At 39.9% G+C, this 22936-nt stretch overlaps 2 protein-coding genes across 6 annotated transcripts; one reads left to right on the top strand and one right to left on the bottom strand.

Moving 5' to 3' along the window:
- Positions 1-273: 273 nt before the first annotated feature.
- Positions 274-12776, top strand: LOC130177199 (zinc finger protein 654-like). Of its 2 annotated transcripts, XM_056388686.1 has the most exons (12): positions 274-410; positions 2467-2612; positions 2965-3046; positions 3311-3446; positions 4256-4458; positions 4933-5069; positions 5351-5492; positions 6070-6354; positions 6457-7608; positions 7904-8694; positions 9505-10586; positions 10694-12776. In XM_056388686.1, the coding sequence occupies exons 1-12, from the start codon at positions 285-287 to the stop codon at positions 10696-10698; spliced, it is 4287 nt and encodes a 1428-aa protein (XP_056244661.1). In that variant the 5' UTR covers positions 274-284; the 3' UTR covers positions 10699-12776. The 2 variants fall into 2 exon arrangements, with proteins under 2 accessions (XP_056244661.1, XP_056244662.1); XM_056388687.1 differs by lacking the exons at positions 274-410; positions 2467-2612; positions 2965-3046; positions 3311-3446 and having other exon boundaries at positions 4387-4631.
- A 121-nt stretch (positions 12777-12897) lies between these two features.
- Positions 12898-22296, bottom strand: zgc:152951 (uncharacterized protein LOC569013 homolog). 4 transcript variants are annotated; one of them, XM_056388689.1, is made up of 12 exons: positions 22193-22241; positions 21762-21812; positions 19935-20174; positions 19677-19794; positions 18344-18496; positions 17973-18167; positions 17116-17189; positions 16649-16846; positions 16219-16356; positions 16034-16123; positions 15758-15901; positions 12898-15514 (listed from the first exon to the last, which is right to left on the bottom strand). In XM_056388689.1, exons 3-12 carry the CDS (start codon positions 20172-20174, stop codon positions 15386-15388), a joined length of 1479 nt encoding a protein of 492 aa, XP_056244664.1. In that variant the 5' UTR covers positions 21762-21812; positions 22193-22241; the 3' UTR covers positions 12898-15385. The 4 variants fall into 4 exon arrangements, with proteins under 4 accessions (XP_056244664.1, XP_056244665.1, XP_056244663.1 ...); XM_056388690.1 differs by lacking the exon at positions 21762-21812 and having other exon boundaries at positions 22193-22296; XM_056388688.1 differs by lacking the exon at positions 22193-22241 and having other exon boundaries at positions 21762-22025.
- Positions 22297-22936: the final 640 nt, after the last annotated feature.

Consider the following 22936-nt stretch of genomic DNA (forward strand, 5'->3'; position numbering starts at 1 on the left):
GTTTGTCTCTATATACAAGGGCCAACAGGCCACAAATATTTGATGTTATTCTGTCAATAGGTCCCAATAGTTTAATTTTGAACAACCAGCCTTCTTGTTTTTAATCTTTAGGAAACATTCAAATGTTTGCTTTTTGTATGTTGTTAAATACCTTTAAGAATAACTTTATTAATACGTTTGTAATTATGGTGTTGCCAGGTTGGTTGTGTTTTGTCGTGGGAGATAGGAGGATGCTACATTTCAAACCTGGCAACTTTGGCTATGCGCTGGATACAGCAGCCAGCATGGCGGACAGCGAAAGTGATTTGGAAACAGACGGGCTTGAATCAGCCCTGGACACATTATGTAGTAGCCACTGCAGCAATGAATCGTCTCTGAAGAGCAAAGATTATTGCTCTGAGTTTTGTGAGGTATGTTGGACTCCATTTTGTTGGCTAGTCTACTGAGTCGGTGTCTGTTTATTGCTAACGCTACTAGCTTAGCTGGCTAGCATTAGCCTCCAGACTAGCTCTACTAATGCAGTTGTGTAGCTAGCCAAGACTGTGGCATAGCCCATCAGAAACAAAACAGAAATAGTCAACAGAATGAAGATAGGTATGAACTGGGCTCCCGGCTAAGAAAGTCCATGTAGTAACTCTGTTTGTGGAGATCTGACATTTGATCATGCTTAGCTTTATAGCAAGTCCGCTAAGCTAATTAACGGTAAGAGGTCTTCTAACGACCTATGTAACTACTGTTATTAACATTTTATGAAACAATGAGTAAAATGCAACATATTCTGCTCTGAAATGCCACTAGTTGATATGAAATGCCAGGTTAGGTAACCTAAATACTATAAGATTTACAGCCACCAATGGAAAACTTAATTTTAAGCCACCATGTAACATGACGTTATCAACAGTAACGTTAGTTTAAAGATTGCAAGGTGCACATACTACAAGCCACAAGGCTGAAATTATTGTATGTGGCCTTGTCACCTCAGTTCTTTTCAGCCTTTCTTTTAAAGAAACAGTGATTAACGATATTTGGGCCGAATTAGTTTACACAATCATTTAATCCTAATGAGTCCCACCTTTTGGAGAGGTCTGTTACCATAGCGATGTCAATCAGAACAGAGTTATATTATGACGAACTGTAAAACATGACACAGTATACACATGAGAGCTCTACAGCGTTTGCACATATTGACTGAGACTCTTTTTGATGCACTATGACAGTTAGTGAAATGCTTTGTAAGATGAGTACTTTGGTGGTGGATATGGTGGTCATTGTTTTGTGCCGAAGGGGTTATTACAATAAACAGTCATTTACACTGTCTTGAGAAAGTATTCAGACCCTCTCACTTTTTGCACACTTTATTTTGTTGTAGATTTAATTGTAAACAGATTAATTTGATATTAATAACCCACAGCGACAAAGTGAAAATTTGTTTTAAATTTTTTTTAATTTAAGATAATAACAAATTTGTTATAAAAATCAAAAACTGAAATCTCTCATTTACAAAAGTGTTCAACCCCTTTGCTGTGGCACTCCAAACTGTGGTCAGGGGCATGAAGTCCAAGGAACTCTATGTAGACCTCTTTGATTAAATTGTGGGGAGGCACAGATCAAGGCAAAGGTATAAAACCATTTTAAAGCTTTGAGTGTTTAGGAGCATTGTGGCCTCGCTAATTATGAAATGGAAGAAGTATGGAACCACCAGGAGCCTTCTTAGAGTTTGTTGTTTGGTCAGACTGAAAAACTGGGCAAGAAAGATCTTGGTCGAGAAAGTGACCATGAACTCTGTAACTGCTCTAACCATGCTTCAGAAGTCCTCTGCAAAGATGGGAGAACCTGTCAGAAGGACTACCATCTCAGCAGCACTTCATCAATCAGGCCTTTACTGTAGAGTGGCTGGATGAACGCCACTTAGAGTAAAAGGCAAATGACAGCCTCCTTGGAATTTGCCAAATTGCATTTAAAGGACTCTTAGAGCATGAGGGGAAATTTTTCTCTGATCTGATGAAACAAAAATTTTACTCTTGGGGAAGAACTCCAAGCACTATGTCAGACAAATACCAGGCACTGGTCATCACCTGGCTAATACCATGCCTATGGTGAAGAATGGTGGTGGAAGCATCATGCATCTCAGCGAGTTGAGGGAATGACGAATGCAGCCGAATACAGAGAGGTCCTTAAAAGAAAACCTACTCCAGCGTGCATGTGACCTGAGACTGGGCTGACACTTCACAGTCACTTCCCATCCAATCTGATCGAGCTTGAGAGGACCTGCCTAATGTACAAATCCAGGTGTGCGAAGCCTGTAAAGACTTACCCAAGGAGACTTGAAGCTGTAATTCCTGCCAAAGAGGCTTCTACAAAGTCATTAATTAAGGATATATATATATATGTGCGTGTGTGTGTGTGTGTGTAAAATATGACTGTGCTAAATTTTGTTCTTTTGTTCACTATGTTCTTCCTGCACAGCTGGTTGAGGAGTACACCGGGCAATGGCAAGTTCCTCTCCCCCAGCTGAAGGTGCTGCGGACAGCACTCTGCAAGTTCACCGAAGCCACTGCTCCCTTCCCTGATGACTGTCAGCACATCCACTATGTTCTCAGTAGTCTGGCCTTGTAAGTAATTTGTTCCTTGGAGACGGAAAACTGGCACATCAACTTCAGTGTAGAACCAGTTACTGTTATTTGGAGCCATGTGTGGAACTATTTTATCATCAATGACCCCTCTGGGAAAAACTGGTCCTTTGAACGAAATGTCGCTCGTTGTGGACCTCAGGGTAACATAGACAGACAATGAGGATGAGTCCAGAACAAAAAATAATGGTAGAAAACTGAAACTAAAACCGAAAGCTGTGAACTAAAAATTATTATGTGTTAACACCACACAGACTTGAAGTAACACAGTAAGTTGTTGTCTCACTTACTGTGAGGTGTTTTGGTAAACCTTTTTTCTCTCACTGTCTTGCAGGAGCTTCTTTGAACTGATGCTGTTTTTCAGCAAAGAAGAATTTGTGGAAGAGCCTTTAAAAGACATCGTTGATTCCTTTCAGGTGACAAAAACTGACCCACTGTCTCAGTCCTTTGTTTTCTAATTCACACAACACACTTTCATAAGACCCAGCTGCTCTATGTGCCATTAGTAAGCTGTGCTCAGTGTTAAGTGACAGTTACCAACAGCTGAAAACACTACAACACAGTTAAGTCTTACCCTTCTACAAACAATGACGTTTTACTACTTCACTGGTCATCTCACAAAAAGGTTATGTGTTCGTAAAGGAAATTTTTGTGAACCAGCTTTTTGCCTCTCGTTGCAGGATTGTCACTCTCGGCTCCTGCGGCACAGGAATGGCTACCTTCAGCATGTGAAGCAGACCATCAAAGCAGGAGGCCCATGGGAGAATCCAGTGCTGCAAGGAATCCTGAAGGAGGCACACTTGCCACCGAAAGAGGGTAGGCTCATGAACATTATAAATTTTTTAAATGATTTTAATTATTAGCTGACAAAGCATAAACACAGAGAGCGCTGCATTGTTAAGTGGGGCTCTCCACTCTTGCGACAAGACTGAGTTTTGATATGATTCACCGGGGTTGTGTCATCAACAAATGTCTATAGTTTAAGGGAGAGGAGTGGTGAGAGCACACAGCTCTGTCCAGCAGCAGTGATGATTGATAGGGAGCGTGATAGGTAGTGTTGTAGACTCACCTTCATGTCTGCCATTCACTAATCAGAATCACACTGTCAGTCCACACTGTTCAGAAGTTCACAGAAGTTCAGCTGCTCCTGTGTTGTATTGATTTGCTCTGAATTGTTGTGCTGAATACAGATCTAGTCCACAAACATGACTCCAGCATTGGACCTCCAAGTGTGATGTAGGATTTACTGAAGGCTCCGGTTGGCTGCGCGATTACAGTTTCAGGATGTTTTTCTCTGTTCTCTGTTTTGTTTTTTTGGCCCAAGTTTTAAAATCTCCCCTGAGGTCGTTGATCTAGTGTACCTCAGAGTTTTCTTGCAGGCTCTTGGCTATCATTTTTGGTTCTGACCAGATTTTGGGATGTGTTTTAAGATACCTATGATTTCACAATACATCAAACCCTTTACATCAGAGATCGACAAAACTCACTGGCTAGTATAGAATGCTAATGAAACCGACATCACAGGTGGATGTTAAATTACTCTATTTAACATCACCCTAGGCTACACTTGTATGTAAATACTCCCATATCATGTACATTAACACATGTGATTTCCTCCCATGTAGTTGAGGAGTACTTGAGCGCAGAGTTGCCGGTATTCTTGGAGCTGCGGGTTCGTTATCTGCAGGCCTGTGAACGAATGAAGGAGGCTATGGCCCTAGCCAAAGGCTGCCTGGAAAATCGTGAGGCCGGCAAACACCTGTACTTCCATCAGGCCTACCTTACGTGCCTCTACAAGGCCTCACTGCATGAACATCTTCACAAGGAGGTAAGAGAAAAAGAGCAGAACAGACAAAGAAACGACAGAAAGGATTAGCAATGTGAAAAAAATAAGGGGGTGTAATGTACATGAATGTGTTTGTTCCTTCAGATAGCAGAGGTGGAGATGAATGGAAAGGATTACACCAGCCAAAATGGGGAATAGAAAAATTTCATTCTTTGGTCTGTCTAAATTTTGGACAATAATATGAATAGAGTCGAATATATAAATCAACCAAAAAAAACAGTGGAAATGTTAAAAAAAAAAAAAAAAAAAAAAAAAAAGAAATTAAAACTTTTATTACAAACAAGACATAATATAAATTTTTGTGATAAAATAAGAGTAAAGTGTAATAGGACACATTATTTAGAATAGTTTCTTCTGTTTCTGGTATCCTTTCATTGATTGTAATGCATGTTGATTTACTTTTTGGTGTATTTTTTATACTTTCATTTGTGTGCATCTGCATATTCTCTTCCTCAGATGGCAGAGATAGATGGTCGTGATGCAGTGGAGATAATCTGCAACACAGAGAGTGTTGAAAAAGATGAGCTCCTGTTGTCACTGTGTAAAGCTTTCCTTACCCAGCATCTACACAATGGAGACATGTATTACATTTGGTAAGTATGATGTCCAGACAAGTACATCACACTAATATAACTATCTAACATCTCCTCGGCTTTCACTCTTGAATGTTACTTTCAGTAACTTTCAGTAGCATTGTGTAAACATTGTTTGCACAATATGTGTATATCCAAGGGGAGTTATTGGCAGGATACATATATTGATTTCTTAATTTGGTTCAGTACCCCTCTGTTTATTGAATGAGGAATTATAACATCTTTTGAATGAAAATATAACAAAACTAGTCTTTGACTTTTCAACTGCTGCCTTTCTGCAGGGACCTGGTGTTCATCTGGAGTAGGTTGCATCTTAGGGCCCATCCCTCAAGACAAGGCTTCCTGGCTGAGTGCTTACAGCTGGCTTCCTCTGCTACCAATGTCAGAGCCATCTTTCCCTTCATCAAACTCGTCACCACAGAGGTGCGGTGTGTCATCACAGCATCATCTTTTTCCATGTTGTGCTCGTCAGGACAAACGATAAGAAAAGATTTAGAAAGTATTCAGACCTTTTTGCACACTTTATTATGTTGTAGATTTAATTTCAAATGGATAAAATTGCCTTTTCAATTCCATTTCAAACTGGAATTAACATTTACAAAAGTGTTCAGCCCTCTTGCTCTGACATCCCAAAATGTGATCAAGACTATCCTGTTTGCTTTAATCATGTGTGAGATCTGTCTACAACTTGACTGGAGTCTACCTGTGGCAAATTGAACTGATGGGACATCGTTTAGAGAGGCCCACACCTCTGTATAAGGGCTCACATTTCACACTGCATGTAGGGACAAAAACCAAGCCATGACATCCAAGGAACTCAACGCAATAAAGTGTGCAAAAAGTGAAGAGATCTTAAACTGCACCTGTATATATTTCTTTGTTTTATGCAGTCAAAATTAACATTTTTGGGTTTTCTTTCATCTTGGCTGTAGTAATTTGATACTTCTGTCTTCTACCAGTTTACCTAATTTAAAATAGTATTGTTTACTTTTTTAAACAGGTGGGTAGTGAAGGAATCCAGATCTGTGTAGAGCTTTGTGCCAGGGCCTTTCAACTGTGTGACATGCAGGCTGACTCTGTAACCCGGTCATTGGTCTGCAAGACCATCGCCTTCCTGCTGCCTCATGACCTGGAGATCTGTCGAGCATGTGCCCTGCTGGTCTTCTGCCAGGAACGCAGCCTGGAGGCTTATCGAACCGTCTGCCTGCTGTACATGCATCCTGACCAGGAGCAGCATCCCCACAACAGCCCCGTCCGGACCAATGTTCGCTTCCATATTCTGCAGGTTGGAGAGCGTGAAAAGGGGAAGATGTTCAGCATCCTTTGATATATTGGATATATTAGCGTTATGATTTGTGCCTAACATTTACACATCTTTGTTTTCCAGATGCTGAAAGAGCGCCTGTGCTTTGATCCTGAGTTTTGGAACTTCCTGACCCTTAAGACCCATTGCTTGGAGTTGATAAGTGACAAGGTCATGAAGGCTGCTGTTCTAAATGAGATGAAGGAAGAAGAAAAGGAATACAGTGAAGAGCTTTTAACAAATAATTGTTTAAATGACTCCTGCACTCAAGGTTTAAATTTATGCCAGTGCACTGAAGCTACATTTGTGAACCAAGACCTTCCAGAACAGCAGATTAAAGATGGAGAGGCAGGAAAGTGTGTTTCACCATCAAATAATGCTCCCTTAAAGAGGAGGAAATGGAGGAGAAGGTTACGAAGGAGAAAACACTCTGCATCTGACGATGAGGCAGACCCTGGTGATGATCCAGAGATCAGATACAATCTCAAATCCACCTCTATGGGTAATAAGCCTGTGTATTCACTAAGACGCAATCACACTAACTTGGAAAATTCAGCTACTGCAAAGCTCCCACTAAACCGCAAGAGAGAGTACTTGTCTAGATGTGTGAAGAGCCAAATTTTGAAAAGAAAAGGACGGAAGAAAAGATGGTTGCAGGGTCTTCCAAGGCCGGAGCAGGTACAGACAGTTAAAGAGAAGAAGGTCAAAGTTAAAGGGAAAAAACGAGGAAGGAAGCCTTTATTTAAATTTGAACTGTCTTACCCTGATAATGAAATATTCCTGACTCAGGACGAATCTGGTTTTGAGCAGAAAACTGATACAGAAGACAAAGAGCAGGATATGCCTCGTCTGGAGAATGAACTTGAACAGAAGAGTCAACATGAAGAGAATCAAATAGACCAGATGAATGACCTTGAGACAGAAATTGGACATACTGACTTGGTCTGCCTTAGTGGGCTCAGTGAACAAACTCAGCTTCGTTCCAAGCTTAGTGAAGGTTCTCCCAGTGAGCCTCAAGCTGCTGTTCTTGCTGCTGAAGCTGATCCTGAGCTTGATGGACCTCCATTGGAGTTACTGGATTGTCCAATAGAACTGTTGCACAGTTACTCACTTAATTCCAAAAAGCCTGATGGTGAGAAACTGCAAACTCAAGAATCCTCAGCACCAGATGAGCTTAATGGTGATGAAGAACAGGAGCCCCAGCCTACAGTGGAAACAGAAGTCTCAAATACTGAGGTCAGTTATTTGTCTGTAATTACCCTCCCAGGAATTTGATAATGTAGGTTTATGTAACAGTTGGATTAGTAGCATTTTGTTTTTCAAGAAACCATGATGTGTTTACACACACTTGTGAGTTCAGTATTTGAAAGTGTTACAAAAGAATACTAAAACATGAACACACCCTGTGTGTCATTAAGGGAAACAGAACAACAAACAAGTGGTTCTAGTGCCTTTTGTTTGATATTTTATTTGACATTTTTTCTGTTTAATTCATAGCATTGATTTCAGTGGTTTGTTGTCTTTTCTTCAGGTGAAAGCCAAGAGAACATGGAGGGACAGAGTGCTCCGTACTCAACAGTATGCCCATTTGACGTACCACTGCAACTTCTGTCGCAAAGACTATAAAGGCTTGAATGTTATGAGGCACGCTCTCTCACACCTTAAGAGTAGCAAACTAAGATGTATACTCTGTGAAAAACGCTTTAAACAGCTTCCTTTTGCCAAAAAGCATGTTCTGGACCACATTGATGAAATGTGCAAGCAAAAACCTCCAGATAAGGAGCCATGCACCAAGGACACCCCAGCTGCTAATGGAATAGCAGATAATGTGGAAGATCAGAACGAGCCTCAGGATGAGAATCTTACTTCCATTTCTGATGAGGAAATTCCAGGACAGAAACCAGGAGGTAAAACTAGAGTTTCCAGCCTCAAGAGGGAAGATCGAATCATCAGAAACCTCCGCACCCTCATCAAAAAGACATCCGTGCTACACAAAAAGTGCAAGAACCCTAATGCAAATATTTTTAAGCAGGTAGATTTCAAGGATGAGCAGGTAGTCATTAAAGATGGCCTGGTGATTGTAAAAGATCCATCTGTGATGGAGAAGGAGGGGGATGGAGAGGGGAAGGAGAACCCGGTAGGAGAAAATGGCTATGGTGTGGACATCACGTATCACTTGTGCCCTTCAGAGTCCTGTGATAGAGTATTCTTGAGGATCAGCACCACACTAACAAAGCATGCGATCAAATGCCATATTAATGATGAGAAAGTGCTGGAGAAGACTTTCATTTGGGCCAAGCACAAGTGTTCCCTCTGTCTCAGGTAAGATGTACAGTATATCAGTCATCACAGACTAACTTACCTAGACTTAAACTTGGCCATTTTCACATAACTGAGTTAATGACTGTATATGCCCTGTGATTTAAAAAAAAAAAAAAAAAAAAAAAACTGCACCTGAATTGAAAAAACTGTTATTTAAAAAAATCTGTGTAAAGGGTGCAGTGAAAAGATGGGAGATTAGATGGCCTCTACATTACATCCAGAGTATTAAATTCCAGTATAACAGGCCATTAATAGAGATTCCCAGTTCTATATCAGCTACCTAAATCACGAAATTGATTAAATTATGAGTCAGTTAGCAACTCCTACCTTTCCAGCAAATGAATGTGGGACAGCTGATGTACAACATGGAGAATGATGACACACCAGTTGAGATTAAAGCAGCACCTTTCTAGCTTAAATACAAGTTTTGGTTATCTTTTGGATTCCAGACCAACTCATGTTTGTTTTGTGAATTCAATGAAAAAGTCAAGTAATGCATATTAAGATACACAACGGATTTATTGGGGGGGGGGGGGCTTTACCTGCTAACTAAAGTGGTAATGATAAGAGTTAGTAGTTCATACTCAATACAGTGTTTACCATTTGATATGCTGACTTCTGTAAAAATCTGTTACTGTGCAAAATTCCTCATTTTATGCCAAATATACAAGAAATGTCTTTAAATTTCAGCATTCTTGTATACTTTCAGCACAAGTTATTTGGATTATTCAATTTGCTGCTAAATGTTAATTAATGCAAATTGTGTTTTTTAGGTGAACTTACTGTGCTGACTGTCCTTTCCACCAACAGGCAGATGCAGTTCCTCCAGCAATATAAGGATCACATGAAGCTCCACGATACTCCTCTCCAGCACTTCTGCTACCATCTGGAGTGTAACCAGCGTTTCTTGACGCACCAGGAATTGAAGGACCATGTCGGTACCCACCAGCCCTTCAGACCCCAGTGTCCCTTCACAGACTGTGAGAAGCTCTTCTCAAGCCTTCAGGGCCTCTATGACCACGAATGGAGACACTACATCCCAGCGCCTCAAAGAGAGGAGTTAGAATTGGGACCCAGCAGACAGAAAAAGCAAAACGCTGAAGCGCCGTGGAAGCAGAGAGTGAAGGTTGAGGAGTTATGGCTGCAGAATAAGAAGGGGCAGAGCGAGAGTCCCACCCCTGATCATGTTGAGGCCACTAATTTTGAGTGTCTCGAGGAAATTAAAACTGAGGAGGAGGATTGTGAAATAAATGTTGCAAACAGTGGTGATGATCTGTCCAGATCAGATAATTATTCAGAGGACACTGTCAAATGTGAGCCCACAGATGACAGCAAACCCGACATCAATGGATATGAGGATGTGGCAACAAACGCATCCGATGGATCAATCTCCACTTCCCATACTGGTGCTGCTGGAAACACTCCAAGTAAGAAGTGTAGAAAAAGAACGCCAGTCGAGTGGGACCCTTTAAATGTCCGAGACCTTGAGGATTTGTCCACTTTGTCCGAGGGAGTCCAACAGAAACTGGGAGAGCCGCACATCACTGAGCACAAAACCTTCAAACCCGAAGATCCCGCCTACGCCACTTTTGTCAAAGCCCCCTTCATCCGGCCACCACCCTCCACGTACCTGGATGAATCCCTGCTCTCAATGCGCAAGAGGAGGTCCACTGATGAGGCTGCTGCGAGGAAAAACGTTTACTGGAGCAATAAGAAAAAGAAGGAGCCCGTCCCAGAGCAGGAGCAGCGGGTGGAAGACGTGGCCCCTGAGCAGAAGATCAGACATCGCTGCGACAAATGTCTGTCATCCTTCAGCAGCTTAGAAGAATTGCAGAAACACCAAGCCCTTAACACCTGCTCTGCACTCTTTGGCTTTGATTCAGATGATGAAAGTAAATACACTTAATTCACTGATTTTCAATACAGTTCATAAATATGAACATGTCCAACCCCTTTGGATCACTGTTTAATCGTTTTTGTTCTGTTTTTTCATTTCTAGGTTAGTAGTGCGTGAAGAGGAGCTGTAGGTCACCTGGCTCAGGGTAAGCCTTGAAGATAAATGAACACTGGAACCTTTTCTCAATACTCAGATACAGTACCTATTTAATTCTTGGATACCAGTTTGTCAACAAAGACAGGAAATGTGCCAAAATGGTAAATGGAAGGATTTTATTGATTGATAAAACTTCTCAAGCAATAACGTTGACAGCTAAAATTAGTTTTTAACTAATTTCTTCAAAACATCTTCAGTGTGCACTTTGTCAAATAAGCAAAAAAGGTGATAAATCTATTAATTCTCATAATCTATGATAGGTCAATATTTATTCACCTTTTTAAACAAAATTGGTTATAAAAAAAAAAACAAATTTAGTTTTCTCGGTATATCTAAAAGTAATTCAGAACAATGTCTGGGAACTGAGAAACCAACTATGGCCCAGGACAACCTCCACATGAACCATGAACCATAAAATAACTTCACACAAATCACAGTATTCCTTTCCTGTATTTGCATTTCTAAAACTTTGTCACTGAAGTAACTATACACAGTTTCAACCTGACTTTCAAGCTTATTCCTTGGCAAGCTCTGACAAATGTAATTCAGTCATTCATTTTTCCCAAATAGGTAGGAGGAGGCGAAGCTGGATGTGTGGATAACTGAAATGCTTTTGCCTTATAAGGTACTACTACATAGCTTGATAAACACTCACCCACAAATCTTGTTGTCAGTCACGCAACACATAAGATGCAAAATGCTTTAGTCAGTGTGGTTTGACACTCGTCAGTCAGGGCCGTAAACAGCAATGGAAAAATCCCCCTTAATGTTTCTGGCAAACTGCATCCCATTTAGAACTTGGTATAGCTATAACGATTACTCTAAATGCCATATCCTTCATCTTCCAGTTTAACCTATTAATACTATAAGGCACATGTCAAATATACTGAAGCCTTTAACATTCAGATAAAGTAAGCCTGAAAGATTCACGTTTTTTAATTTGAACTTAATCTGGGTTTCTTCTTCACCGACCCTTTTTAGATCAATTCATTTTGTTTATTTTTTTGCAAAGATTTTAGAAGATAAAACTGTGGCCACCAAACCAATGTTTTTCTCTGGTGATTTGAGACTCAAGGCTGTGGTGTTGAAAATGATGCCATGAACAAGGCCACATTCATGGCTTCAACTTATGATTTTAAAGTGATGTCCTTAGTATGGACTCTCCATGCAGTACAACATAACCAGTGTTTTAAACTGTATAAACTATAGTGAAAAATCCTAATAATTGATAGAAAGTTGAGCTCAGTGCGTGTTGTTCCCTCTGTTCAGAATGTATAGTCTTCCAAATGAACCATGCGCCACTCTGAGCTTTGGTCTTTGTAGACAGGATGTATAAAACAGGTTTATTAGACATGACAGTAACAGTGGATATGTGATGGTTGTCCTCTTTCCATGTCTCTGAACCGTTAAAATTGATTTCAATTCTGAGTAAATCCTTAAAATCCTTGTCACATACAGACACTTTTAAAACTGTAAGGAGCAAGTGTTCTCAGCTTAATGTGTGTGGGCTGTTGTTTTCAGTAGTAAGGCAGAATTGGGTTTTGCCTTTGTTAACTAGTCCTCTGGTCATGGTATGACAACATGAATCACTTGACTCATTGAAGCCATGACCAAAATCTCCAAAACCATGTAAATCTGCCTTCATACTGTCACACTAATTCTTGTACAGCATATGAATTATTCACAATTTTATTAGTGCCAAGACTGGATCAGTGTTAGACTGTAGGTAAACAGAAACATTAAAGATCAGTAAAACAGCTTTGAATTTCAGTTTGACATTGTTACTCAGTTTAACTCAATGATCATGTATTTCATTATGTAGTATATTTTACATTGGTCCTTTGTTATGTATATACTTTTGAGATGGTTGATCTGTTTGATAACTTTTTAATGTAATGTTTTTATGGGACTGTGCACTTAAACTTGCTATTTATATGTAAAAATGTTAATAGATTGGATTTGTAAAGGTAATGATTCCTCATCTATTTTTCTTAAAGAAAAGGTGATTAAATTTGTTTGAATAAACAAATGATGAATCTAAAAGTTTGTTGCCATGATGATAGTTATGTTACAGTTTTTGTTCCACATTATTCATGTACAGTTTTACTGTTCTTAGGTGCAGTGAGATGATACAGTAAAAGAAAGCAGACTGACTCAATATATACTTTATTGTAGTAGAGCATTGCATATTTACTGTACAGAAACATATTGCTTCATTAGCCCCCAGGAAAGAGGAAAATATAACGATTACATTAGAATTGCTTGTTTAAAAAAGTTTTTGCATCACATTTTCCTGATACACAAGGTCATTTTGAAAAAATACAGGGATCACGTAATTACAACCCCTCCATTCACTTAAAGTCCACAAAGTGTTTTCCCTTTTTATTTTAATCTAAGTCACTCAGTAATAAAGTTATGTGTATTAAAGCCAAGGGTGCATTGTCACTGAAGGCATGTATTCCAAGAAAAGGTGCAGTCTATTGTTAAGACTTGTTTAAAATCTACTGCACATTTTAGCTGACAGTCTGGCTTTAACAAATTTGGATTTGCGCTGTTGCATTCTGACGTTAGTGTCTTAATGACACTATATTTATTTAATTGGGGGTAACGTGGGGGGTTAAGTGTCAAAGTCCAACTATTATGGCAACTTATGGCTGAGCTTACAGGCTCGAAAAAACAAGCAATGGCAGAGAGGCAGGCCTGCTACAGGTCAGTTCAAGGTGGAAGGCTTTTCCCAATATCACATGCAGCAAATTCATTCCAGTTTTACCACATGCTAATTTAACCATTTGCTTTGGTGCCGTATGTAGCTTAAAGACAAAGAACCTAAACTGGATGGTAATGGTGCAGGATTTTAAAGAATAACTGATGTAGACTACACAGAATGACTGGAAAGAGCATTAACAACATATCAAACAACTTGAATATTGTTTCCACTTGCAGTTTCTTTTGACCTGAGATAAGAAAGTCCTAAATTATGGAAACGGAAAGCCCCCTTGATAGAAGTTTTTCCAAGTCCCATTCTTCCTTATTACTGTACAGTTATACTAACGGAATATGTGGGAAATCACAATGGAAAAGGCATCATGATGCGTCATGTTAAAAATGAATCTTACAAACGTTTAAGGCCAGGTAAAAGGGAAAACTACGTTTTAAGTAAATTTTTTCGTTAAAAAATTGGAAAGAGTACTGCACACTTTTGTGGGCCTGTTCAGGTTGAAACTAAAATGAATTAAGACAAACTGCTACATGTATCTGTATTCATGACTACTGATTTGGGCAATGAAAGGTATTTTTCGAGACTGAGAATATTTTTCAGTTTCTGCAGACATGCTGGAATAAATTAGCCGAATAAACACGGCACATTATTCTCATATAGATCAACAATGATTTATCTTTGTGAAAAAAGTACAAATATGTCTCAACAGCATTCAGAGTTGGAGATAAACATGCAAAGTGTCAGAGTGCATCCCACATGGGTGTAGTTTTGATAAATGTTTTCATAATTCACAATATTATTATTATTATTTTAATTAAATGTGCTAAAAACACAATAGTAGCACTTTTGCAAGTTCAAATGGAAGACCTGGATCAAAAGGAGGGGTGGACAATGTTGTGGGTTCACATGAGAAGAGGGAGAAAGAAAATACAATTAGGGATTAGGCATAAAACCTGATCAAGATATGCAAAAGTCTGAGCACTGCATCTGTCTGTGTTTCTTAATCAAGGACAAAGTAGCTGTTAATTCGAGGGCTGGGTCGTACAAAGGACACAGTCCACAAAGATGGGGATTTCAGAGGATAGAGTCTCCCTCTTAGCCACTGCTACCTCAACAGTGCTGGAGTGATGGACCAGCTCTGTGCAGCATCTGCAGTTTACTGCACACGAGTGAGTGGGTTTGTAAGTTCAAAAGGTTTCGATATGGCTTGTCAAGGCAGTGTGTTTGGATCAGCAAAGTTATCAAATGCTCCGCTTAAGTAGCCCAAATAAAGAGTGTTGAACTGACAAAATCATGATCATCTGAGTCCTGAGTTGCTGACTTGTTATCTAAGGACTAGGACTGGAAAGCACGCAAACCATATTTATGATTGAAGTTATTATTATTATAATATATGGTTGTTTAGCATTCTCTATAATTTACTCTAAAATAATTTATATGTCTGTTGTTTTTTAGGGTTTGATATTTAACATAGTAAATATTGAAAAGCAAAGTCAATAGCACGCTTTATGTGCGTTTTATCTTATTAAATATGCTGCTGCAGTACAAAACTTCTGTGTGCAACCTGTTTTCTAAAATAGGCTCTCTGTTGTAATTACTTGAAAGTAATAAAACTTGAATGTACAACTCATATATTTGGGGTACGGGGGCTTATGATAAGACCTTACAGTTAGAATAAGCCTAAAAGGGAAGTCGGATTTAATGGTACAGTGCAACAAACACGTCCCTTTCAACGCTTGGATTTATAGTCTGTTTTGCATAAAAAACATTTGCATGAGGTTGGGGACCAGTGGACTGCATTTAGCGAACACGCCATCACCGTCCTTCTGGTTTTTAAGTAGATGCAGCTTGGGAGAAAGTGGACAGATGCAAAGAGACATAGTGTATAGCTGGGTGTGTAAGTATTTGTGTGTTCATGCTCAGTGGCTGCTGTTGGAGCTCCAGTCGTACGGGAGGAAGCAGACTTTGGTCTTTCCAGCAGAAAGGATGTCCTTCAGGCTGGTCTTCTTCGGCGAGTCACTCATGTGCTCCAGCACCCACTTCAGCAGCTACGACAGAGGGAAGATAAAACAGAGTGAGATAAACAGTTGGGTTGAAGGTTGAAAATATCAGTATGTTTCTTGCAGTGCTTTGAATGGTAACTGTAATTTGCACTGTAGTTATACCCGCCAGTATTAATGGTAGACACAAGAGCTGATAATTAAATACAACTTAGGAGAGTTAAAATGCTGTTGTATTCAAACAATACAGACAATAAGAGACTTCAAATGTTGATTTGGTTTTAAACCTACTTTCTCATCAGTGCCTCCAAAGTCAGCCTTGTACCACTTGAATATCTGACTGAGACGCACTTCTCTTTTCCCAGAATCCACCACACAGCCGTCGTCGTTCTCCAGGAAGGCTTCAGCTGCTGTGCGGAGCTGGCTGTCTATGTCCTGATAGGTTTGAGTAGATCACACTTGAGTTCAGACCATTCAAGCTTGTACAATGAGTATGGGCCACTGCCCAGTGTATTCCCATTACTAATTATACAATAAAAAAGACTGGTGGGACTGAAATCCACTCACCTGTGGAGTGTATGTTTTAATAGGTGGGCAGCCCTTTGCACCACAGTTCAAGGCAAAGTGAATGAGGGGCTCTGCGTCTGGGAGAGCCACCTGGTGGACAACAATAGAAGTGACATTTAATTACTCTAGATGATATTGTTACAGAGTGAAATGTTCAGGTGTGATTTAGCAGAATGTCTGAATACTCTGAGCCGTGGGTCTGTTTTGGAGAAAGGCCTTCGAAGTTGTGCGACACCTTTTCTGTTCCCTCTCAGAACGCCGTTCTCTATGTCCTGTAATGTGAACACTTCTCCTCCAATCAGGTAGCTCACATAGTTGAAGAACTACAAAATGGGACGGAAACAAAGCTCTTTAATGTGTTGCACTTCTGCCCACAGGATAAAAAAAAATACAACAAAACTTTAGATAAAGTGACCTCCATGCTGTTTAGTATGCATACGTTTTATCTTTATATTTATCTGCATGTAAAATAATATATGCTGAAATTAGAGAAAATCAGTACAAAAAATGAATATCTTTAACTTCAGTGTAGATATCAGCTGAGCCTTATTGATTTCTTTAAATGCTTTTTGCGCCACAATAATTTCCACATATGTGAGGGCTATGTGATCCTACTCTGTATCTTTGCCACATGTTGGTGGGGGGCCCCATACGTAGGTACCCGTGGATGACCAAGGCATTGTAGATGTTGATGAAGAAGGCCAGCTTCTCCTCCCGGCTCAGTGAAAGGAGCTCCAACCTCTGCAGCTGAATGGCTAGTTCACAGTAACGCTCAAACGCAGGGTTCAATGACATGCCTTTGTAGTCCACAGACTGTGGGAGCAAGAACACAACCACACAGTCAATTTACAATGCAAAAACATGTAAAGTCATGTCAATGTCATAAAAGGCCACAAGGTGAAAAACGCACGAGGTCAGTCTGCGTGTGCAGCCATTTTGTCGATGCACATGAAACTTCAGAGGAACCTGCCCGCTGCAACAGTGCATACTGCATGCCACAGATGCATTTCCAAAACAGACGCGTGTACATTTGAAAATCACTCAGTGAGTCAGAAGCCCTCCGTAGTCAACGACGACATTACCTTGCCATCAGCAGAGAGATGCTCAGAGAACAATTTCAGAATCATCTCTCGTAAAAGCAAAGAGAGCTCAGCCGCTGTGAGAGGGAAAGAGAGAGAGAGAGAGAGAGAGACGGTTAATGTTTCATATACTCACCAGCTTTTGATGCTGAGACAAATCAAAGCGCTGTTTGAATGGGAAGGACATTTACGGACTGCAACAAGGATCAGGCTAACCTTGAAATAGCACAAACAAGATCATTATTAGGAAACATTACCTGTGAGAAAAAAAAGAGCATTGCGGATAAATTCAAGCCAAGCATAAAAACACAAACACACTTTTGAAAAGCAGTGATTATACACAAATTAGCTCGTCAGTTAGCCTCTGGAGGGGAGCAAGGTCAGTTACAAATACAACAATACAGAAGCCACCCATTACCACAGCAGAAGAAAACACTTTAAGAATAAATTAAAAGCTAATAAGCAGTAATATGTCAAAAGATGACACCAAACCCACAGCAAAGCAGAATAAGATTTTGAAATAGGGCTTGAATTATATATATTTTCATATTTCTGAACACTCACAAAGCTAAGCTGAAACGAGATGATATTTTGAACAGATACTATGTGTAAAAAAACTTTTAATTTGATCATTTTTATTTACTTATTTTCAAAACACGACTGATTATATATCTCATTAACCCCCTACTTCAACTCTTACCACCATTAACTTCTCTGAAATAATACACAAACCCAAGCGAACCCAAAAGCCAGCAGCCAAGAACAAGGGACAGGTGTTAAAGAGTCTTGAAGGACACTGCTCAGAGTGAACCTGGAAGGCGATGTGTGTATGCCCAAAGCCTGGTCCAGTCCTGACCTACCCTGTATAGGACTGCAGGATGCAGTCTGTCCTGTGTTGAGGGCTGAATGAGGGTCATCCTCCAGCAGCCTGAACAGTGTGTCCATGGTGTCTTTCCCTTCTCCAAAACAGCCATCCTGCCGCCCACAGTCACGCACACTGACCATGTACTTCTTCTGCAACAACGCCTGGCCAGTGTTACAGGCCTCAGCCCTGGCTAGCACACACATGGCCACAGTCAGTGGTGTACAGCTCTGGATTTGACTGTACTTTGTATGAATCAGGACACTTTGGGATAGTTTAATGAGTTTCTAGTTTGTTCTCATAACGAAGACAATCAAACTACCACAACAGAGAAAGCCTGTTTTACTGCAGGTCTACAGCCTTACTTACCCATGCCCTTTTCTTTCTGCAGCCAGTCAACCAGCTGATCGCCTGAGAAGCTCTTTTTGTATAAAGTCAGCCCCTTCCTTTGATTGCCAATCACACTGCCATGTTTGAGGTCATCTACCAGGTCGGCCAACTCATCTCTCTCACACTTAAACTCTTTGAGGGAAGGAATATGCCAAGTCGCACATGTACAAACAAACAGAAACACACATGTTCACACCCACATGAATGAAAGAATATGTGCAACTATATAGTCCAGACCATCAGGATAAAGGTAAAGGGATCGCCTGAATTGGGTCAGATCATAGTTTTTTTTTCTCCCAACACAGCTGCTTTACATTTTTCTTCCTGAGAAATAATCCCTTATGAGCACAATTTAACATAATTAGGTGACAACTTTCACTGTATGCATTAATGTAAGGCTGAACTGTGAAAGATTATCAAGGGGACACAAGCAAATAAAGCTTTAAACTAACAATATCTATATGACATTATACACTCACTACATGTAGGCACGTCACCACCAACACATGGCTACTGCTCTACTACTAACTCTCACTGTTACTGTTGCTGTGGCAGCAGGAGCTGAAAGTACAGGTTGGTGCGGCCACTTCACAACGGCAGCACATTGAATCGCCTGACTATTTGATCTTGTCCTTCATAATATTTATGATGATGTTGCCAATACTACATCAAAGCTAACACTGAATTTAAATATTTCCTCACAAACAGCTGTGTATGTGCCCCAGTGGACAGACTCTGTTTACACTGTCGGGAGCTTAATAATCACATATAATGAGGTACCGTGAGACAGCCTGGTGCTGCTGGGCTCCTCCAGAGTATCAAGTTCCCTATATCAACTGCCTGTGCTGGCTTTAGTGACAGGAGATGAGATAAAACAAACACACACACACATGCACACACAAACCTGCTGCTACCCAAACATGTCCATATATGCCAGCACTATTTCATAACCACTCATAGCTCTTGGCTTGCTTCTTGAAAGAGATGACTATGCAAAACCAGGCCTCACAACTCTGGTTCAGTCTTACTGTTTAAAGCCGGAAGAAACAGTTTTCTCCTCACGCCATTTCACCATTTGACTACAGGCAACACCCACTCCAGAGCAGACCAAAGCGGTCTGAAACTGATTTACTAACTAACATTGCACAATTAATCACCCCAACAATGGAAAAAAAGTGTAAAATCGTTAAACACAACATGAACTGTGCGTTATAGACAAAGTTCTCAGCAGTGATAAAATTGGCTGTTCCCACATGTGAAGGCAATGAAGTAATCTAGAAAAAGCAAATAGTCTGAGTAATGAATCCCTCACCTCCATCGGCTTCCCCAGCTGTATCCTCTGACCGGTTCTCCTCTGGTAGCGGTGGAGCGTCTGCTGGAAGAGGCTGCTCCTTGACCAGACTCACCAATCTTCGAAGCTCCTCAGGAGCCTGATGAAGTGAAAAGGAGCAACACGTACATAGAGGTTTAAACACGCTTTTGAATAATAGTAGGTATAACTAATATTTTTTGACACTGTTGAAAAATATACATTGCACTAAGTTCACTGGGGGTTTCTCCTCCTCCTCACCAGTTTCTGCAGGTCATCATTGCCCCCGACATGAACGTTGTTAAAGAAGATCTGAGGGACTGTGCTGCGTCCTGTCAGCTCCTTCACTCTGGCTCTCAGCTCTGGATGCTTACCCACGTCCACGTCACATACTGGTATTTCCAATCGCCCGAGGGTGGCCTTAGCCTGCACACAGTGTGGGCACCCCTGGATGGAGTACACCGTTACCCGGCCCAGAGCACTGCTCTCAAACTCCCCCATCTGCAGCAATAATGGTAAAATGGGAGTTTTAAGCTCTAGCTGTCCAGAGAAAATTGGCTGAACTCCATGGGTTTCAGTAATGATCTGTTTTGACTCTGATTAATTAATGCAAAAATAGTTCATCCGTAGTATTCCTCTTTCCGCCAGAATGAAGCCTTAAACTACAGTAGCTTTGTTCTCAGAGTGTATGTGTGAACCTGTGTATGAACACACTGTCTATGTTTTATATTCATGCATGCATATATACATCTAGGTTAGATATGTTTTGTATATACTCACACGTAAAAAAAAACATCTCTTATTTTCTACATTTACAGGAGAGATTTGATGGTAAAATCTGAGGTTGAAAATCTGAGATTTATTTTAAATATGCTGATGCCTACATTTCTGGTTTTTCCTTACACACTGACTGAAAGAGCAATTGTTTTCTCTGCCCATACTCATGAAGGTGAGACTGTCTATCTGATTAAGATTAACTGGCCGCATGTAAATTTAGGGGTCATGGGTTCAGTTCACTTGTGCTTTGTGTTCCCTGAGGAAGGAGACAGTTCTCCAAATGCTTTCGCACTATAAAATATGCTGAAACAATCATCAATCTTGTCCTCAGCTTTCTGTATTGCCATTGATGTCTCTATATTTTGTTTAGAGTGATATTCTCCAGGCCAGTTGAGGGATTTAAACCACTAATCTTACAGCCCACTTTTGTCATCTGGAGAATTGAGCATAAGGAGCTCAGGATCTCTTTTTGCCTGACTTGATGTATGGTTGGCGTAATTTCCTCCCTGCTCATTTCTCAACATTTCCTTGTGTTGAAAGTAGGCCAGTGTGATGTATTTCAACTGTGATAAATGTTGGTAACTGAGCTTGTATGAAGTTAACCAACAACGCAGTTCCTCATTCACTCTGACACAGCCAGTCAATATTAGTCTTGGCTCATCAAATGACCCTCATAATGAGGTCAGTATGCAAACGTGAGTCAAGGTTCAAGGTTTTTTCCTTATCACTAAACCATTTTGTTTCTTTTGTTTAAGTTGTAAATGGTTATTGCAACTGCCAAAGTAATATACTTTACTAATTTCTAAGGAATTGGATTAGCGCCGTTTTCTACATCCAAATACATTACCACATTGACCTATAAGTTGGTTATATTTAAAGAATAACGTCAATAATAACTTGTTCCTTTTTATGAAAAATGGCAAGACATGTGTAACTCTGGAGTTTTTTCAAATAAAATAAAATAAAATAAAGAAATTAAAAGCTGATGTAATGAAACCGATTTATAGAATGACATTTGTTATTTTAAAAGAAATCTACAGCTCAATTTTAAAATGTATGAACGCTTACCAACAGTACGGCTATATTAAATTCCCCAAGTTTTAAACGGAGTTCTGAATGGATCCACATATGCCAATAATTGAACAGCAATTTAACCAACAAAAGTAACAACAATGATGAATTTCAATTTGACGCTAAACATGTACACCGTACACCACCTAAGCTAAATGATGGAACAGCGTTTGCTAATGTGAATATATTATTGCATCAAAACAACAATAACGTTACGTTGCCTCTCAGCGGCTGACTCACCTGCTTGAATCGGGAGTGCAGTATAAAGTAGCACGACTAATCCAGATAGTCCTGTTATTAAAACATATTAATTAATGAATAACTGTACTTCCCGCTGGATGGTCACTTATCTTGCAGGTGAATAAGCCAGCGGCACTACCAGGACACCATCACTGCGCAGGCTAGTAGACAGCTGCTACATTGTCGCTGCTACTTAAGCTAGCGATCTTGTCTTTTGATGCCTTCAGGTGCTCCTCGTAACCGTAAAAGCCTAGCGCTGTTGACTGTAAATCATAAGGCCCATAATTTAAATTACCATAACAAACCACAATCGTATGTTTTAACATGAAAGCAGATTATGGCCAGTGTAAACTCTATTCTGCCTTTAAAACTCTAATAAAAACTTGCGAGTAAAAAAAAAAATTATTAACGTCTGACCATAAAGGAATTACCTTAAATCGAATCAGTAGATAATGTCACTTGATCCTAAAAGACACAACAGAAGATGTAGCACACTTGTGTATGCCCCCTCCGCGGACTGGATCTGCCCCGGATCCTCTGCCCCAGTGCCCTGTCAGCCTTGGACCTCTGCCACCAGCGTTTGTCAGAAAGTTGAGCCCCAACCCTGCTGGTATTTTTACAGGCCAAGGTTGCACTTATCTTTCAATGTGCTGTTTGCCATCTGATCAGGACACATAATTTCCATACACAGTATGTGATTTTATTAGTTTACACTGTGAGTTGATAAGATAGATCGTGGAGATGACCTGACTGAAGTTAGCGAAGAAATCTATTATTCGGCACAAGGGGGGAAGCCGAGCCTTCCCACCTTCCATATGATTATTTGGCCTCTTAAACTATTAATAAAAAATAAAACTACTAATTAAAGTTATTCTATATCTATATTATTGTTGTTCTTTTCTTCTCATTCTTGTTATCATTATTATTATTATTATTATTATTATTATTATTATTATTATTATTATTATTACTATTATTATCAAAGACTCTCTGTTGGTTTAAAAGATGGCTGTAAAATATTTGTAGTTGCTCTATTACAAAGAATTTATCAGTAATACACATGTAATCCCACACACGATTACAGAATTTTATGGGTTTAATGAGTTTGGTTTTCAAATTAAGATTTGACCTTATCAGTTATATTGAATGTATAAAAAAATAAGTGAAAATGTGAC

This window comes from Seriola aureovittata, chromosome 11 (assembly GCF_021018895.1).
Source record: "Seriola aureovittata isolate HTS-2021-v1 ecotype China chromosome 11, ASM2101889v1, whole genome shotgun sequence".
NCBI lineage: Eukaryota > Metazoa > Chordata > Actinopteri > Carangiformes > Carangidae > Seriola > Seriola aureovittata.

Bases quoted from the DNA above. Each gene is read 5' to 3' on its own strand.
- LOC130177199 (XM_056388686.1), top strand. From the start codon at position 285: ATGGCGGACAGCGAAAGTGATTTGGAAACAGACGGGCTTGAATCAGCC. The intron at 4,459-4,932 runs GTAAGAGAAAAA...TCTCTTCCTCAG, and splicing joins ATGAACATCTTCACAAGGAG to ATGGCAGAGATAGATGGTCG. The intron at 6,355-6,456 runs GTTGGAGAGCGT...TTTGTTTTCCAG, and splicing joins TTCGCTTCCATATTCTGCAG to ATGCTGAAAGAGCGCCTGTG.
- zgc:152951 (XM_056388690.1), bottom strand. From the start codon at position 20,174: ATGGGGGAGTTTGAGAGCAGTGCTCTGGGCCGGGTAACGGTGTACTCC. The intron at 16,124-16,218 runs GTATTCAGACAT...GTTGTCCACCAG, and splicing joins AAACAGACCCACGGCTCAGA to GTGGCTCTCCCAGACGCAGA. The intron at 15,902-16,033 runs GTGAGTGGATTT...CAAACCTATCAG, and splicing joins TTAAAACATACACTCCACAG to GACATAGACAGCCAGCTCCG.